The sequence below is a fragment of the Eucalyptus grandis genome, chromosome 6 (assembly GCF_016545825.1).
Source record: "Eucalyptus grandis isolate ANBG69807.140 chromosome 6, ASM1654582v1, whole genome shotgun sequence".
NCBI classification, from domain to species: domain Eukaryota; kingdom Viridiplantae; phylum Streptophyta; class Magnoliopsida; order Myrtales; family Myrtaceae; genus Eucalyptus; species Eucalyptus grandis.
In genome coordinates, this window is record NC_052617.1 from 44473112 (window position 1) to 44492840 (window position 19729).

General features: G+C 39.4%; 1 protein-coding gene across 1 annotated transcript; it reads right to left on the reverse strand.

The window, feature by feature from the left end:
* Positions 1-17968, reverse strand: LOC104452032 (G-type lectin S-receptor-like serine/threonine-protein kinase At4g27290). Its single transcript, XM_039314598.1, is given in 12 exon segments — positions 1-291; positions 362-512; positions 593-761; positions 764-817; positions 988-1055; positions 10541-10559; positions 10626-10761; positions 10976-11106; positions 11752-11886; positions 12031-13515; positions 17515-17649; positions 17752-17968. Coding segments are annotated over 12 exon segments (2991 nt in total).
* Between the last annotated feature and the right edge of the window lie 1761 nt (positions 17969-19729).

Consider the following 19729-nt stretch of genomic DNA (forward strand, 5'->3'; position numbering starts at 1 on the left):
TCATCGAGCAGATAACAGTGTCATGGTGATTTCGTTTGGTTGACTTTGTGAAGGGTTTTCTTGGAGTAGATTCCTTTCATTGAAAAACCCCGGCTCTTTTGGAAGAGGCAATTTGATGTCGCTTCCCAGCATCATAACCACCGCGGACATACTCGGCCTATCATTGGGGCATCGCTGCACGCACAATAGGCCGATATGAATAGAGCGTAATGCTTCAGAAGTACTGCACGAATTCTGGACCAACTTATCGAGCAACTGCATGGACCTGCCTTCTGTGAACAGTCTCCAGGCCTGACCACATTGAAACCAACCATTAGGGGAAATTCTTGTGGCTAGAAGGCGAACGGTATTACACACTTACGTGTCCGAGGAGATTATGATCGTGGTCTGGATGATGAAACCCTCTGTTTCTCTTCCCGCTTACGATCTCGAGCACCAATACACCATAGCTAAAGACATCAGATTTTGTTGAGAAAAGTCCATCAAGAGCATACTCTGGAGACATGTAACCACTACAGAAATTGATTTATTGAAACCATCAATTTAAAAGCGAATTGAGCACAGAGGACATCACTGCACTAAAAGTACTTACTATGTTCCAACCACTCTGTTAGTATTTGCCTGTGTCTCATTCCCTGCGAAGCTTTTAGCCAAGCCAAAATCAGAGATCTTGGGGTTCGTTTCACAATCTAACAATACATTGCTAGCTTTTATATCTCTGTGAATAATCCTGAGTCTGGAATCTTGATGAAGGTAAAGAAGCCCCTAGCAATTCCATTGATGATGTTGAAACGAGCTGACCAGTCCAGTTGCTCCTCTGCGTTGGATCTGTCAAAAGTTCATTTCACATTAGTAAACTCCGCACAGTTTGTAACTTACAAGGAGTAAGGCATCAATTTAGTCATTTGCTAATTTGCTACTTTAGTGACCGTATTTTGGAGCTTTCACAAAATTCATGCTTCTAAGGAATTGAGAAAGTAAGCAAACCAAAGAGAAATGAGTCCAAGCTCCTGTTGGGCACGAATTCATAGATCAAAAGTTTTTCTTCCTCAATGCTGATATTGCTAGTATGAGTACCTAGAGGGGGGGTGAATAGGTGCCTAAACAATTTATCGATATACGGAAGCGATTCTTAACATATGATAGAAAGTAAATTCTCTCTTAATTAACAAAATGAAATACGATTGAGGTAGAGAGAGTGAGGAAGAGAAAATTGAACACGGGATTTATAGTGGTTCGGCTTATTCCAAGCCTACGTCCACTCTTCCGCACTGACAGCCCACCGGCTGGATTTCACTATGATCAAAAGAGAAGTTACAGCACAGCGTTGCCTTGATTCCACAGTGTAGATGTTTTACCACACCTCCTCAAGGTCTCTCACAAATATAGACTCTCTTTTTATACAAGTATTCGCTCAAAGGATTTATCTAAACAAATAGGAGCTTCAGACTTTGGAATTCTTCTATCGCGCACACCTCGAACAACTAAGAACGTCTTCCTTATATACTCCTTTATGCCATCATACCCGTTGGCACTTACCAAAGGAATTCCTCCAATCTACCCGTTGGACGGAATCAATTAGGAAGATTGTTCGAGCTATTAAAGGAACGTGTTGATAGCCCATCAATCATTCGCCCATACAATCGGATCTCGGTTTCCATAAGTAGAACCTTCCAATAATATTTAGACAATCATCGAATCTTCAGTCATTGAATCAATCTTGATCAATCAAAGGATTCTCATACGTCTTCTCCAACCACGAGATCTTCTCCAGATGATAAGGTTAAATCCTGAACAAAACATCCAGTTCTGGATAACCTTTCTTCAACGGATTAGAGACTGTCAATGAGGATAGACTTTGAGTCTTGAGTCCGGCTGTGGGAAGTCTTCGAGACTTTAACTAACGAGTCCGCGAGACCTTCGAGACTAGAGATCGATGGAAACGTTTTGTCAACTTCAAAACACTTCACGAAGATTTCTCCAACAATCTCCCCCTTTTTGATGGTGACAAAACCTTCCTGCGCAGATTTGGATAACTTTGACTCCGCAAAACATTTCTCAAACACATATGCATATCTTATAGAGATGAATGGCTAAAAGATTAACACTAGAATCTGCAACCACAGAAAATAGGTTAGTCTAGTATATAATAAAACCATCCATAAGATATCAATACTTGTTAATAGAAGCAGTTAAGTCCAAGTCTAGTTAGGTTCTCATCCGGACACAAAACAAAGTCAAAGTCGTCAAAAACAGTTAAACAACAACACAATCCAACAAAAGTTAAAAAATGATTGAAAGTTTTTGATCAAATCATGCATCTCTCCCCTTTTTGTCATCATTAAAAAGGATGAGATGAAGTCTTGGGAATGCGGACAAGCTGGAAATCTTCTATAGACTTAACGATGCCTTCCGGCCTTTTAAAGTCTTCCTTCAGTCATGTACAACCTCCTCACTCTTGGCATTGGCCTGATTCGAATAGAGAGGGCTTGCATCTTATCATTCAATGAACAGGAAGAAGCTTGACTTTCTTTCTTCAAACTTTGAACTTCGCATCCCAAGGCATAAATCTGACCTTTCATTTCCAAGAGAATATCCATGATTCTCGCGAAAATCTGCTCCATTATCGGCCCGAGTACTTGCTTGGCTCGATCTCGCAGAAGATGGTAGATCAGCATAATCTTGCAGATTTGGCGATGACACTTCATGACCTTCTTCCGGGAAACCGAGACGCATAAACATCTTCTTCGGGTGCGGGCGAGCGACCGACTCCTTCACTTGCATCAGATATGAAGACGTCACTCCTTTCTCCCGATCTCCCCGTTTCCATGCCTCAGGGTGGAGAAGAGATTTCCTCGGGTTCTCCTTCTTCTCTTCTTTCTTCTTCAGGTCTTTCTTTCTCGCTTCTTGCTCGCTTCTCTTTCTTCTTCTTCCTTCTCCTCTGCTTCTCTCGTCTTTTGTTCCGATTCTTTCTGTGGAACAGGACGACCTAAATTCTTCAAAGCCATTGCAGAGATGGTGATGTCTTCGTCATCATCTTCATCCTCAATGAGAAGAGCTCTTCTTCTCTTTGATGAAGCAGCCATGGGCTCATTTCCTTTTCTCTTAGCAGCAGAAGAGAATTGAGAGATTTGGCAGGAGTCTTCTCCTTGAATTTCTCCAATTCCTTGCTCAGTTCATTCAGACGCATTTTGGTCACCATTTTCAGTCCTACCACCATATGATCGCATGATCGAACACAAAAGATTTGCGGAGGCTGAATATTCAGATGTTTGAATAACTTCGTAACAAGGCTTGGGTAAAGGAGTTGACCTCTGTCCTTCATCACGCTCTATACATGTGAAACATAACAAGTATGAGGGAGAGAAAACTTCTTTCCACAGAGGATGGCATACATCAACTTTGCCTCGAGCTTGAAACATCAGTTTTGAAGTTGATTTGGCCGAAGGCAATTGATCACAATTTTGTGAAGCAAGATGTTGAATGCATTCATCCGTGAGTAGGTGATCTTCTCATCTTTCTTCGTCCTTCACCGTTCAAGTGTGGCCCGAGCAATGGAAACTTTGATTGGTTGATATCTGCCTCTCTCAACTTCTAACACATCTGCCAGCATATTCATATCCACAACATAGTCTTGTTCTTTAACGCTGAAGGAGAATCTATTCGCATCCAAAAAGCTAAGATTTGAATAGAAATATGCAGTCAATTCAGCATAAGCCTCAGTTGAGTTAGAGCAAAACTTTTCAAGTTGAAGATAACTGAACTTTTCCCTCAAGTTCACTTTCACAAACATCCAGAAAATCAAAGTCCACACTCCTAGGGTTTATTACCCCACGCTTCAGCAATTTCGAGTACGATCCTTTTGTTCCTTTGATATGAACAAATCTCCCTTTTTCCTTGAATTTCAGCCGCAATACCCATTTTCGGTTGAAATAGATATTTGAACAGATTGTCATCGTCATTCCCATCTACGGATTCGGTCCCAGATCCACGAGGATCACTTGGGATATTAAGAGTTTCTCAGCCACCCCTTTACGAGCGATTCCCAAACTTTCCATTTTTCGCAGAAAGATATATTCGTTCCTATATCCTTTGTCTCTAAGAAACTCATCAACATAGTTCAAAGGAGTACGAATTCCTTTTAAGGCACGATATAGCTTGTAAATAAAAGCGGGCTTTTGAACTCTTACGAGGTCTGCATCCTCGATGATTTCTTCTTGATGCTGATGAACAACGCCTTGAGGACTAGATGGAGGAGACTGACGCTGCTGAGAATGTTGTGGGCTCGGTTGCTGATCTGGAGTAACTTCATCTTCAGTAAGATCGAAGTGCGTAGGCCCCTCACTCATTCTCTCGTGGTCCCCCCTTGCGATTCTTGAGGACTTTCGTGAAAATGACATCTTTCTCGTGTTTGGAAGATTCCTTGCTTGACTTTCCCACGGAAAAGATGACAACTTTTTGAAGATTGAGCGAAGAAGACAAACGGGAATTGAGGATCGATGCTTTCTAGGGTTTTTGAGAGAAAAGTGAATAGAAAAGTGAAGAGAAATCGACAAAGTGCACAATTGGTTAAAAAAGAAGAGTAAACGAACCGTCACAAAGGAAATAAAAATATCCCTTTTCAAAATAACTGTCTTTATCCGCAAAAATAGTTATTTCAAAAATAACTTCCCTTTTGAAAATGAATCGATGCAATATTTACGTTAATTAAATATAGCAACAATTTAAACATAGCTCGATGATCGTACCTTTTCAAGATAAGATTGAGAGAGAAAGACTTACGATCGAAGGTCGAGCCAAGACAGTAGATAAAGTCTTGTTAGCCTGAGTCTGACAGTCTTTAGACTTTGATATCCTCATACCTCAAAATGTTGAGTCTGGACCGTATAGACTCAAATTAATTTTTCTCCAAAGGCTTTGTGAGTATATCAGCCAGTTGATTCTTTGAGTCAACAAATTGAATTGAAACATCTCCATTTTGAACATGATCTCTAATAAAGTGATGTCGAATCTCTATATGCTTTGCTCTTGAGTGGAGAATTGGATTTTTGGTGAGGTTGATAGCGCTGGTGTTGTCGCAATTAATCTCCGTGCATGAGTCTTCAATTTCAAAATCTCTTAGCTGTTGTTTTATCCATAGAATTTGCGAACAGCAGCTTCCAAGAGCTACATACTCGCTTCGTTGTTGAAAGAGACACGGTGCTTTGTTTCCTTGAAAACCAAGACACTGTCCCTTCCAAGCAACCGGCAAGTTCCCGAAGTGCTCTTTCTATCAACTCCGCAACCGGCCAGATCTGCGTCTCGAATATCCAGGAAGATTAAAGTCTCCTTCTTAGGATACCAAAGCGATGCTTGATGATGAAGCAACGTATTTAATGATGCGTTTCGCAAGAAGCTGAGATGAGATTCTCTAGGATCTGATTGAAACCTAGCACGGATGCAAACACTCAACAAAATATCGTGTCTAGAGGCGTAAGATAAAGAAGTGATCAAATAATGCTCCCGTGCATGACTTTTGATGAACTTTCTTCCCTTCTTCATCTTTGTCTATCTTTAAAGAACTTGACATTGGTATGTCGACCTTTTTTGCACTTTTCCAGTCCAAACCTTTTGACAAGATCATTAACATATTTTTCTTGATAAATAAAAGTTCCTTCCTTCAATTGTTTTACTTGAAGACCAAGAAAGAATGTTAACTCTCCCATCATACTCATTTCAAACTCATCCGCATAGACTTTGAAAATTTCTTGCAAAGACTTTCATTAGAGGATCCAAAAATAATATCATCCACATATATTTGAACAAGTAAGAAACTTTTGTTTTCCTTCTTGATAAATAAAGTCGTATCTACTTTACCTTTGACAAAACCATTTTGTATTAGGAACTTACTTAATCTGTCATACCAAGCCCGAGGTGCTTGCTTTAAACCATACAAAGCCTTTTTAGTCTCAAGACGAGTCTGACTTCTTTGGGTCTTCAAACCCTGGTGGTTGTTCCACATAAACTTCCTCATGGATAAATCCATTTAGGAAGGCGCTTTTGTCGTCCATTTGGAATAACCTGAAATTCTTATAACAAGCAAACGCAAGTAATAGTCGAATAGCTTCTAACCTTGCCACCGGAGCGTAAGTCTCATCATAGTCTATTCCTTCTTCTTGCGTATATCCCTTGGCCACGAGTCTTGCTTTATTTCGTACGACTTTTCCTTTCTCGTTCATCTTGTTTCGAAAACCCATTTAGCTCCAATAACAGTTTTTGCCTTTTGGTTTGGATGTCAATTCCCAGACATCATTTATCTTTGAACTGCCTCGAGCTCTTCTTGCATAGCTTCAATCCAGCTTTCATCGATAAAGCTTCTTCTATGCTCTTTGGTTCAATTTGAGAAACGAGTGCCACATCACTAGACTCTTCTTGCCTTTTGGATCTGGTGCGAATTCCTTCATTCATTTCGCCGATTATAAGATCTTTGGGATGACTGGACTTATGCTTCCAGTTACTTGTTGATTTGTTTGATTGATGATCTCTCTCTTTGATTGAATCTTCACGAACATCCTTATTCTCGGTTTTCAGTCTCGAGATGCTTCTTGAGTTGTAAGCTTTGGAAGATGGAGCGGGTTCGTACTCTTCTTGATGAGTCGACTTGATTCATCTTGTGTTGAGTCTTGAAATTTGACATTCATTGACTCCTCCACTGATCGGCTCTTCTTGTTATAGACTCGAAGGCTTTGCTTGATGTAGAATATCCAAGGAAGATACCTTCATCCGATCTTTCTTCAAACTTACCAACTCGATCTTTTGCATTTTTCAGTATAAAACATTTGCAACCAAATACATGAAAGTATGAAACAATAGGCTTCTTTTCTTTGAATAACTCATAGGGTTTTTTGAAGAATAGATCTTAAGAAGACTCTATTGATGATATAGCATCTTTGTTGAAATGACTTCAGCCCAAAATCGAGAAGAAATTTTACTTTCAATTAAAAGAGTTCTAGCCATTTCTTGAAGAGATTTGTTCTTTCTTTCCACAACTCCATTTTGCCGAGGAGATATGGAGAGGAAAACACATGCTTATACCAGATTCATCACGTAATTTTGTAAAATCTTGATTTTCAAATTCACCTCCATGATCTGTTCTTATACTAGAGATAACACATCCTTTTTCATTTTGAACCATTTTAGCAAATTTTTCAAAATACGAAAGGTTTGGACTTACTTGCAAGGAAATATACCCAAGTAAAACGGAGTAATCATCAACAATTACTAGGCAATACTTCTTACCCCAATACTTTGAGTTCGGTTGGTCCGAAGAGATCCATATGCAGCAACCGTAGTACATGATTAGTAGAGACATAATTAATTGGCTTAAAAGAATTTCTTACCTGCTTTCCGAATACATGGAGTGCATGAATCGGTCTTTTGATATGGCAACTGGGTAGTCCTCGAACAAGCTGTTTTGAAGAAATTTTGGCTAATTGCTTCATGTTGACATGACCAAGCTTTTTGTGCCATAAGCTTGCTTCGTCTTGAATTGAGATAAGGCATTGCGATTCATTTGGTTTCACATCCGAAGATAGATATTTCCATGTCTTCGACCCATGAAAGATCGAGTAGAGTCTTTACCGATTCCGAGAACATGTTCCTTCTTGAAAGAAGATCTTGAAACCAGTATCATACAATTGACTAATGCTGAGAAGATTGTAATTTGAGTCCTTCCACTAAGGAAACATTACTTATTGTGAGAGTTCCAATTTTCACGGTTCCAAATCCCACAATACTTCCTTTCTTTGTTTCCTCCAAATGAAACTTTTCCACCATTTACTTGAGCAATCTTTATAAAGCAATTTGAGTCTCCGTCATGTGTCTTGAGCATCCATTGTCAAGATACCACTTTTGTTTCTTGACGGAGACCTCGCATTTAAAATAAAGTCTCAAGCTTTCTTTTGGTACCCAAATTTTCTTGGGTCCTTTGGTGTTAGTAAGACACGGTGATTAGCCCATACTTTCTTAACAGGTTTCCATACCATAGGACACTCTTTTTCAAAGTGATCCATTTATTACACTTAGAACATCCGAGAGCATTTCTACCTACGGGTTTTACAAAAACTTTCTTGAAGTGATTTTGTAAACCTCACTCGAGAGTCTTTTCTTAATTCTTTCTTTTACTTTAGGAAAATCAATCAAGGGGATTGTTTCATCATACCTAATGAGACTTATTGAAGTAAGGTCTTTGTGCTGAAAAAGAATTTTCTCAAGTTTTTCAGATCCTATAGAAAATTTCTTTGATATATTTGATAAGTCTGTTTTTTTAAAAAGCATTTTCTTTTAAAAGATTATCTTCATTTTCTTTAAGATTGGAAACAGACAAGTCTAGACTTTTAACTCTTTTCGCTAAAACATTTTCCTTTTGTTTTAGAGTTGAGTTTTCTTTTTCAGTTCGGAAATTCTTTTGAGAGAAGTCTTAAGACTAAAGCATAGTTCATCAATATATTTAGAAACTTTGACAGGAATTTTAAAATCATTTGCCTCAAATTCCGTCTCGAGTCCGATCCCGAGTCCGATCCAGTCCGAGTCCGATTGTGCCATCAGACATAGATTGGCATATTCATTATCACTTTCTTCACACTCAGTATCACTCCAGGTTTCGGCTTTGAGAGCTTTTCGAAATTTTTCAGCTTTTCCTCTCTTCTTCTTCAGAAGAGGACAGTTGGGTCTGATGTGTCCATTTTTCTTGCATTCAAAGCAGACTACATCTTTATTTGGTTCCTCATCATCACAGACTTGGTCTACTGTCTTTGAAAGCTTTGTTTCTTTGAGTTGAACCTTCTTCCTTTTCTATTTAGTTTTCTGAATCTTCTTATCATGAGAGCAAGCTCCTCATCGTCCATATCATCTTGTAATCTGTATCATCGTAATCATCATTTGATTTTAATGCAATGGATTTCTTACCTTTTGGATCTTCATCTTCATTGATCCTTTCCACTTCATAGGACTGAAGAGTTCCAATCGCCGTCGATGAGATAGTGGCATGATTCTCTGCGTCTCTCTTATCGAAGTCTTTATGTGATTCCAATCCTGGAGAGTCCACGCAGTAGCTTATTTACCTTCATGGGATCGAAGTTGGTTGACCTTGATTTTCAAGACCATTCACAATATCTCGTAAAACGACTAAACATGTCGATATTGATTCTCCTGGTCTCATTCGAAGGCTTCGTATTGACCGAGAAGAATGTTGATTCTGTTTCCTTCACTCGTCTGTTCCTTCATAGGTGATATGCAATCTGTCCCAAACTTCTTTGCTGTACCACAAGAAGATATTCTATTATATTCAGTTGGTGATAAAGCACAATATAAGGAGTAAATTGCTTTTGCATCGAGTGTTTGTCTCTTGATTATTTCTTCCCGAGACATTCCGCCTGGTTTCTTCAGTTTCTTTTCCTCTTTCGTAGGCGATGCAAAGTGGTAGGAGTAATTCCTTTTTCTACAACATCCCATTCTAGAGGATCCTTTGATCGTAGGAAAGCTTTCATCTTGTTCTTCCAGATGTTGTAATCCTTTCCATCAAAGTAGGGTGGTCTGGTATTGCTTTGCCCTTCCATCAGCCCCCGGTGCTAGCATACTAGCCATGGATCTTTTACTATGAAGTAAAACACTTCAAATAAAGTAAGTACACAGGCTCTGATACCAATTGATATTGCTAGTATGAGTACCTAGAGGGGGTGAATAGGTGCCTAAACAATTTATCGATATACGGAAGCGATTCTTAACATATGATAGAAAGTAAATTCTCTCTTAATTAACAAAATGAAATACGATTGAGGTAGAGAGAGTGAGGAAGAGAAAATTGAACACATGATTTATAGTGGTTCGGCTTATTCCAAGCCTACGTCCACTCTTCCGCACCGACCCACACCGGAATTTGGATTTCACTATGATCAAAAGAGAAGTTACAGCATAGCTTTGCCTTGATTCCACAGTGTAGATGTTTTACCACACCTCCTCAAGGTCTCTCACAAATATAGACTCTCTTTTTTATACAAGTATTCGCTCAAAGGATTTATCTAAACAAATAGGAGCTTCAGACTTTGGAATTCTTCTATCGCGCACACCTCGAAAAACTAAGAACGTCTTCCTTATATACTCCTTTATACCATCATACCCGTTGGCACTTACCAAAGGAATTCCTCCAATCTACCCGTTGGACGGAATCAATTAGGAAGATTGTTCGAGCTATTAAAGGAACGTGTTGATAGCCCATCAATCCTGTTCGCCCATACAATCAGGATCTCGGTTTCCATAAGTAGAACCTTCCAATAATATTTAGACAATCATCGAATCTTCAGTCATTGAATCAATCTTGATCAATCAAAGGATTCTCATACGTCTTCTCCAACCACGAGATCTTCTCCAGATGATAAGGTTAAATCCTGAACAAAACATCCAGTTACGGATAACCTTTCTTCAACGGATTAGAGGCGTCAATGAGGATAGACTTTGAGTCTTGAGTCTCGGCTGTCCGGAAGTCTTCGAGACTTTAACTAACAGAGTCTGCGGCACTTCGACTAGACCGATGGAAACGTTTTGTCAACTTCAAAACACTTCACGAAGATTTCTCCAACAAATGCAACATCCTAGAAGCTTCACTAGGTTCCGGTGCTGCAGCTTGGAAACATATAGAACTTCATTTTTAAACTCATGCAGCCCTTGTCTTGAGTTCTTTGACAGCATCTTCACAGCAATTATTTGACCACCCCTCAACACACCCTGCATATTGTCAACTTCTTTAGTGAAAAATAATTCCTTGCCTACTCTTTTTCTCACTAGAATTCCACTCACAGTAACTAAACATTTTGGGATCAAGTTATTCAGCCTTGGAATATTTTCTTAAACAAATTATGCAAATGCAACAGCGAGGCAGTACTTTACAATCCTCAAATTGCAAGAACGTCCTTGAGAATAGCATGCACAATTTTAGTACCTTGTAGACAGGTCCAAAACCACCTTCTCCAAGCTTATTGTCCGACGAAAAGTAATTGGTAGCAATAGCTACTGTAGACAAGTCAAATAGTGGCAACTCAAGATCTTCCTTCTGGTTTTCACAGCTGTCTCCTAATTCAAAACTGTCCCTTTTAGCAGGAGCACAAATTATATGAAATTGATTTGCAAATATCTCTGGGTGGCTTCTGCATTAATTCAGATTTCCTTCAATCATGATGCTACAAAGGCATGCTAATTGCTAAATATGAAAGCATTGAATTGAGAACATATTAGGATAATATGATCGCGATTGCTAGTGGTTTGTCATTGTTTCGCACATCTGACACTGACACACAAATGCCTGGGAACAATTTGGTTGAGACTAATTGACTTTGTCAGTTCATCATGGAATCTTTTATTGACCTCTCATTGGAGATGTGGAATGGTAAGATAAAATAAATAGAAAATCTTATAACTGTTGGGCCTGGTGAGGATGAATGCTGAATGGGACATGAATGCAGAATCCCCTCTAATGGGACATGAATGCAGAATCCCCTCTAATGATAGTCTAATTTAAGAAAAAAAACCTCACTTCTACAAGGGGCTGACTAATGTAATGAACGCGATCAAGAATTCTTGTGCTCAATAATAGAATAAGTACTGGGAGATCTTGTAAAATGCCTACTTGTAAGTGACGAAATGACTAATGGAAAAACTGGGAATGATGAGAACCAGAATACAAAATCTGACAGCACTGTATCATAAAGTACGGTTTACCTTCAGGAAGCTTCATTTTCTTCTTCTTGCATTGTAGAACACGAATGGTGAGAACCAGAATGAGGAAAACAGACCCGAAAGAAACTGCCAAGCCCATGACCAGCTTATGCTTCTTTTGGTGTGACGGTAGTAAAGCTAAGAGAAGAAGCAGGAGCACACAGGATCAGGAGTAAGAACTATGTATCATCGATATTGCACTTCTCTAAGCTCCCCCTCAAAGATGGGTGTCCATTTTTCTCTTCAGTATCTAGCAAATTCTTGTCTATAATAAATGAATACCTGATTCTGATGCAGCCATCCGGATGTAGAGGTCCTGCCCATAGTCGCTGTACTCTCTAATGTCAATCAGCTTGTCGAACCACAGCAAGCAACCACTTCCTCCATCTCGGATATCTAAGTTCGAATAAGCCATACAGGAACAATTTTTCATGCAAACTACTTCGCATTCTTGAAGATTCATGCTCTCGTTAAACCAGGAAGACTGAGTATCCGGCAATTTTAACCTAGAATACTTCACAAATATGTCCTTTTCACAATCCAAAGCATTTCTCCTCACACACCCATTGGACCAATCCAAAATATCCCATTCTTGAGAAAATCGGGGCACAAAGCCTTTCAAGCACCTACACACTGGGGAAGTATCGACCCTACAGCTACCATAGGCACCGCATGATGCATAGTTGTCACATTGGTCTATTGGGCAACTGATGTAAAGCGTCCAACCCTGCGTTCGGTCAATCCAAGTGAATCGCTGTAGCATGCCATTGGGCATCAATATCATCCTGGAAATGACCCAGCTGTTGAGGAGCTCGCGGTAGTACATCTCTTCCTCACTTAACACAAATTCGTACCTGTAGTATGGGTTTGGATTTAAATTAGGTATGCCACTCCATCGAAGACCATTCCATGGTCCTGTCCTGAACTTGATGTCAGAACCCTGCTTCAATAGTTCTTGTGGGTAGCCATTCGGATCAAGTTGAAACGTAAAGTTACCTGGAGAAGGATCATCAATGCTCTTCCATGATGTTAAATGACGATTGAAGCCTGATGTTCTATTCCGTCCTAGCTTCATACTGGCTACAAGTGTATCTGTAGGATAGTCAAAACTCTGCCACAGGAAATTATTGGGATCACTGCCTTCTGCGTCTCTCACAACCAGATTTCCTGAATCCAAGAGCTGCGCAACTGGATTACGCACTGGTATCGGAGCGTTTGACAAGCAGATATCACTTCCATTCCCATCGAGAAGGACGAGACTTCCGTGGGTAGTAACCCTCAAAGTGCCTGATGCGTCCGCAAGGGGTGCTACTCTATTTGCAACCCACACTATTGTCCTTGTGGTTATTTTCTTGTACCATATTCCCAGATATTGCTTTGGGGGATCGCCCGCACTGAAGAACCCCAGCTCAAATGTCCCACCAGCAGAGAGTAGGTTCTCGCCGTCTCGAATTGACTGATCTGTTGCTATGGTATCTAGTGCATTGGAAAGAAGGGCATTGCAAGAGAAGAGAACAAGACACGTGGAAAGTGCCACAAAAGCTTTCATACTGCTTGAAGCAGTCAAGTTCTCAAAATCAGCGAATCTGCTGAGTGAGTTAAGAAGACGGAAGAAAGGGAGAAGAGAGATCATATGAAGAATGAAGAACCCAGCAATCTCAAGGCTGGTCTGGAGCCACAGGCTTTTTCCATGGACTGACAAGAAGCCATCGGAAAAGGTCACTAAGTTCCAAGTCAGTGCCCCAATGAGACCGCCAATTGTGACATCTACATGAAAAATCCCCAAAATTGAACATTCTATTGACTTAAGACTAATTCCAACTTCCCATTATTGCCAATCCTAACTCATTGAAAATCTCATAATCTTTTTTGTGCAACATAAATCTTTAAATCTTTAAATAAATTCATGACAAAATGCATTTAAATTATGAAAGAAGAACAAAGATAAATACACACGTCCAACAAGAACATGATCAATTAATAAAAATTACGAAATAGAGCAGAGAGAAAATATTAAAGTTTAACTTTTTTTTTAAATTTTTTTACTTTTGTGACTTTTACCCCTTATGAAGTTAACCTCCCTTATTTAAAGTGTAATATTGCGGCATTGACTAGTCAACTAGTCAAAAAGCAAAGAAAAATTGAAAACGTAGAGAAAAGAGAGGAAAAGATGAGGAAAATCCCAAATAAGGATCCAAAGTACATTCATTTTCTCAAAAGAGGACAGTGAAGTCTGTCTCAAATAAGGACCCAAAATGGTCATTTAGTTTCAAAGAAGGACCTCACTTATCGGCCGGTGAATAGATGCATTTCCGATTCATGTTCCAATAGCTTGATTAGGGTATTTTCGTCCATTTCTTTTTAAAAATTCGATTATCTTGTTTTTTTTTTTTTGGGGGTCAATGTTGCAGTATTTATCATCTTCTTCATCCCATTTTGTCTTCTTCTCAAGACCATCGAACTTGGAAAGGCTGGCGAGCGCCGGCCATTGGTGAGGATGGGCGAGGGCTGGAAGCCCATCATCGGTAGTGGGCAAGGGCTTGCGGTGCCCCTCACCAAATTTGGCAAGGGTGGCCTCGGCGGCAAGCTCTCGTCGGCCCTTATCAGTGGCCGGTTCATCTAATTGCGGGCGGAGGCGGGGAAGGTCGCCCCTCGCAGGGATTCTACTGTCACCTGAACTATGATTAGCTAAGCTCGATCGATATCGTCTCTGCCGATGATGCCGAGCCCCAGGATCTCCAACAACAGCTCGTTGCCATTGGACAAACTTGATGGGCGAGCCCTTGCCCAGGGCCGGCGAGGGATGTTCTATTACAGTACAGTGGATGTTATCTTAGTTGTGTAAATGCTAATACGAGCACCTAGAAGGGGGTGAATAAGTGCGAAAACAATTTTTGTAGAGTAAAGTATAAAATTTTACTTTTAACCCAAGTCTGTTTAGTAGTAGACTTTGAAAAGGAAATTAGACTCTAATAATTAAATAGAGTTACGAACAAAGTAAAAGAGTTTAGGGAAGAGAATAAGAACACAAGGTTTATAGTGGTTCGACTTAATCCAAGCCTACGTCCACTCTTCCGCATTGACAGCCCATCGGCTGGATTCCACTATGAATCAAAAGAGTTGTTGCAGTATCACTTCCTTGATTCCACAGTGTAGAGACTTTGCTACACTTCCTCAAGATTTCACAAATGTATAAACTCTCTTTTGAGTACAAGTTTATGTTCAACAATTGAATCAACAAATAATAAGGAGCTTCAGACTTTGGAATTTATCTATTGCGCACACATTCAAATAACCAGAGCATCTTCCTTATATACTCCTCCATGCCTTCATAATCGTTGGCACATTCCAAAGGAGTTCTTCTAATCTACCCGTTGGACAAAATCAATTAGGGAGATCTCGAGTTACTTAAGGAATGTGATGATAGCCCACCAATCATGCTCGCCCATACAATCAGGATCTAGGTTTCCATAAATAAAACCTTCCAAGTATACTTCGCCAATCAACGGATCCATATTACTCAAATTAAATTCAAAACGAATAATAGATCTTGAGATGCTATCTCTAGCTATGAGATCTTATTTAGCCGATCGAATCAAATCCTTAAAGAAATACTCGATTCTGGATAAATCTTCTTTGTCGATCTAGAATCTGTCAATGAGGGTAGACTTTAAATCTTGAGTCTGGTGGTCTAGCAATCTTCAGACTTTGTTGAAAGAGTCTACAAGTCTTCAGACTAGATTGATGGAAACATTTTGTCAGTTTCAAAACAAATAAGGAAGTTTTCTCCAATAATCTCCCCTTTTTTTTATGGTGACAAAACTTTCCTGCAGATTTGGATATTTTTGACCTGCAAGACAATACTCAAGCAAACAAGGATATCTCATAAAAGATAAATGGATTAGGATAAAGATAGTATCGAATCTGCATTCACAGGAAATGTGTTAGTCCTGTAAAAACAACTATCTTTGCCATGAATACCATCAACGCTTAAAATACTGCAAGCAAGCATTAAACGATCAAGCAATCCAAATCCAAACAGTCACAACCAAACAATCAAACAAAAGTAAAGTCAAACAAAAATCAAATGTCAAATATGCACCCAGCTTCTCCCCCTTTTTGTCAACATTAAAAAGGTAGAGATGAAAAGAGAAATGGGTAAAATTATGATTGTTTTGGAACGCAAACAAGCTGGAAATCTCCCATCGACTGGATAGTCTCTTCCAGCTTTTTCAAATCCTCCTTCGGTTGTTCTACTTCTTGACCCTTGGCAGTTGCTTGAACTTGAAGATTAAGGGTCTGAACTTGATTGAGCAATGAAACTGAAGAGGCTTGACTGGCATTTTGCAAATTCTGAATTTCGCATCCCAGAGCATAAATTTGGTCTCGCATCTCCATAAGAACATTAAGCACTCTTCGAAAGTCTGCTGAGTTGTCAGTCTGAGTGCTTGTTTCAGCATGATCAGTTTGAGAAGTATTAGCAGATGATGGCATTTCAGCATGAGCACCCAGATTTGGAGATGAAACCTCATGACCTTCCTCAGGAAATTGAGAGGCATACGCATCTTCTGGATCAACAGGAGAACAACTGACATCGTCACTAGCAAAGGCAATTGAAGAAGTACCTATTTTTTTGGCAACTCCCCCTGTTTCAGTGCCTTCGGGTGGAGAGAAGTACTCTTCATGCTCTGTCTCATCTTCAGCGACATGATGCTCATGTTCTCTTCATTCCTCTTCTTATGCAGTTCTTTTTTCCTCTGCTTCTTTCCTCATCGATTCCCTTTCTTCACTCCTTGCTCTGTCTCTTCTCTATCTTGATCCTCTCTCTCCTCTGTCTCTGGAACAAAACGCTGAAGGTTCCTTAAGGCAAGAGCTGAAATGGTAACATCTTCCTCATCTTCTTCATCTTGCAAGATGAGTGCCCTTCTTTTCTTGGATGAAGCTATCATGGGTTCCTTCCCTTTCCGTTTTGCAGCCATAGATACTTGGTGAGTTTTGACAGGGGTTTTCTCCTTAAATCGCTCCAAAGCCTTGTTCAGCTCCTTCAGATGCATTTTGGAAACTATCTTCAATCCTACCACCATTTGATCACAGGTTCGAATGCACAAAATCTTGGGAGGCTGAATATTCAAATGTTTGAATAACTTAGTAACAAGTGCTGAATAAGGAAATTGATCATTGTCTTTCACTATCGATCTATACATGTGAAACATGATAGTATGTGGCAAAGAGAACTTTTTGCCAGCACTGATAGCATACATCAGCTTTGCTTTTGAATTGGAGACGTCCGTCTTCGAAGTCGATTTGGGTTTAAGATAATTGATTACAATCTTGTGAAGCAAGACATTTGAGGCATTCATCCTTAAGTACGAAATTCGACCTTCTGCCATTCCATCTCGAACAAGCTCCACAGTTGCACGACCAATAGACACACTAATTGATTGGAACTCCCCTCTTGCTACTCCAATCACATCAGCCAAAGTGTCCATATCAACTACATAGTCCTGATCTCTAACATTGAAAGAGAATATATTCGCATCCAAAAAGCTCATATTTGAATAGAAATATGCAAAAGGTTCGGATGAGCCACTGTCGTTTTAGAGCAAAATTGTTCAAATTGAAGTAAAGTGAATTTTTCTCGCAACTTCATGTTCAGAGAATCGAGAAAATCAAAGTCCACACTCCTTGGGTTCATCACCCCTTGCTTTAGCAACTTAGAGTAAAGTCGCTTGTGTTCCTCAGAACGAAACAGATCTGTCCTTTTACTTCGAATATTCGCGGCAACACCCATTCTACACTTAAAATGAGTGAACATCTTTTCATCATCATTTCCATCAGGTTGACTAAGTCCTCCACCACGTGGATCGCTTGGGATATTCGCAAAGACTCTTTCTGCCGAGCCTGTAGGAGCAACTCCCAAACGTTCCATCGTTCGCAAAAAGTGGGTTTCATTTCTGTATCATTTCTCTTTCAAAAATTCATCAATAAAGTTTAAAGGAGTACCTCCATCCTTCAAGGCAGAGTAGAGTTTGAAGGTAAAAGCAGGCTTTTGAGTTCTTACAGGTCTTGCATCCTCAATAATTTCCTCCTCCGCTTTTTGTTGAACATCCTGTGGCCTAGCCCGAGGAGAATGACGCGGTTGAGAATGTAGTGGATTCTGCTGCTGTCTTGGAGATTCTTCTTCCTCCGTAAGGTCAAAGTGCGTATGACCCTCACGCATATGCTGTGGTCCCCGACCCTCACGCATATGCTGTGGTCCCCTACTTTCGATCTTTGAAGACTTTCTTTGGAAAGATATTCTCACAGTCTTTGAGAGATTCCAAACTCGATTCACAAGAAAGATGAAAACTTTGAGGATTAAACTAGAGAGTAAAAGTGAGAAAGTGATGTTCTGTGCTTCTAGGGTTTGTGAAGAAGACAATCAGTATATAAGGCGATCGAAACGAGGTATACGAATCGCCGTAAAAGGAAAAATAGAAAATGCCTGTTAAAAAATAACTGCCTTTTTGAAAAATAGACAACTGTCAAAAAGATAACTTCTTTTTCGAAAGAGAATGATTGCTATAATGATGACAACATGGGAAGATAACATCAATCAAGTACATATAATAGATGAACGTACCTTTTCGAGATTTTATCCGACAGATAAATTTCTAAAATGGAAATAACTTACAATCGTGAAACTTGATCTTCCGAGTCTGAACATCTTTAAACTTTTATCCCTAAGTCGAACTTCTTCGAGACTTTAAAATATTAAGTCTGGATCGAATAGACTCAAATTGACTTTTCTCCAATGGCTTAGTAAAAATGTCCGCCAATTGATTCTTTGAGTCAATGAATTGAATTAATACTTCTCCATTTTGAACATGGTCTCTAATAAAATGATGTCGAATCTCTATATGCTTTGCTCTTGAATGAAGAATTGGATTCTTGGTGAGATTAATCACTTATTTGGTGTTGTCACATTTGATCTTAGTGCATGAATCTTCAATTCCAAAGTCTTTTAGTTGTTGTTTTATCCACAAGATTTGAGAACAACAACTTCCAAGAGCCACATACTCTGCTTCTGTTGTTAAAAGAGCTACCGTGCTTTACTTCCTCGAAAACCAAGATACTGTCCTGTTACCAAGCAATTGACAAGTACCCGAGGTGCTCTTTCTATCAATTTTGCATCCTGCTAGATCTGTGTCTGAATATCCAAGGAGAGTAAAGTCTCATTCTTTAGGATACCAGAGATTCAAATTAGAGGTTGTTGCAACGTATTTGATAATGCGTTTCGCAGCACATAGATGAGATTCTTTGGGATCTGATTGAAATCTGACACAAATGCAAATACTAAACAAAATGTCAGGTGTAGAGGCAGTAAGATAAAGAAGTGAACCAATGATACTCTGTATAGCTTTCCGGTCAACTTTCTCTCCTCCTTCATCTTTGTCCAGTTCGAAGAACTTGACATTGGTATATCAGTCTTTTTGCAATTCTCCAAACCGAACATTTTAACAAATTCTTTAGCATATTTTTCTTAGTAAATGAAAGTCCCTTCCTTCAATTGTTTTACTTGAAGTCCGAGAAAGAAGGATAGTTCACCCATCATACTCATCTCGAATTCATCCCGCATAGACTTAGAGAATTTCTTGCACAGATTTTCGTTAGGTGATCCAAAAATAATGTTATCAACATAGATTTGAACAAGTAATTTTTTTTTTTACTTTCTGTTTTAATAAACAAGGTAGTGTCTACTTTACCTTTAACAAAGTCATTTTGGATTAAAACTTACTTAACCCGTCGTACCAAGCTTGAGGTGCTTGCTTTAAACCATATAGCGCCTTTTTAGTTTGAATACGAGTCCTGGTTTCCTTGGGTCTTCAAATCAGGGAGGTTGTTCCACATAGACTTCCTCTTGGATAAATCCATTTAAGAATGCGCTTTTGACGTCCATTTGGAATAACCTGAAATTCTTATAACAAGCAAAAGCAAGTAA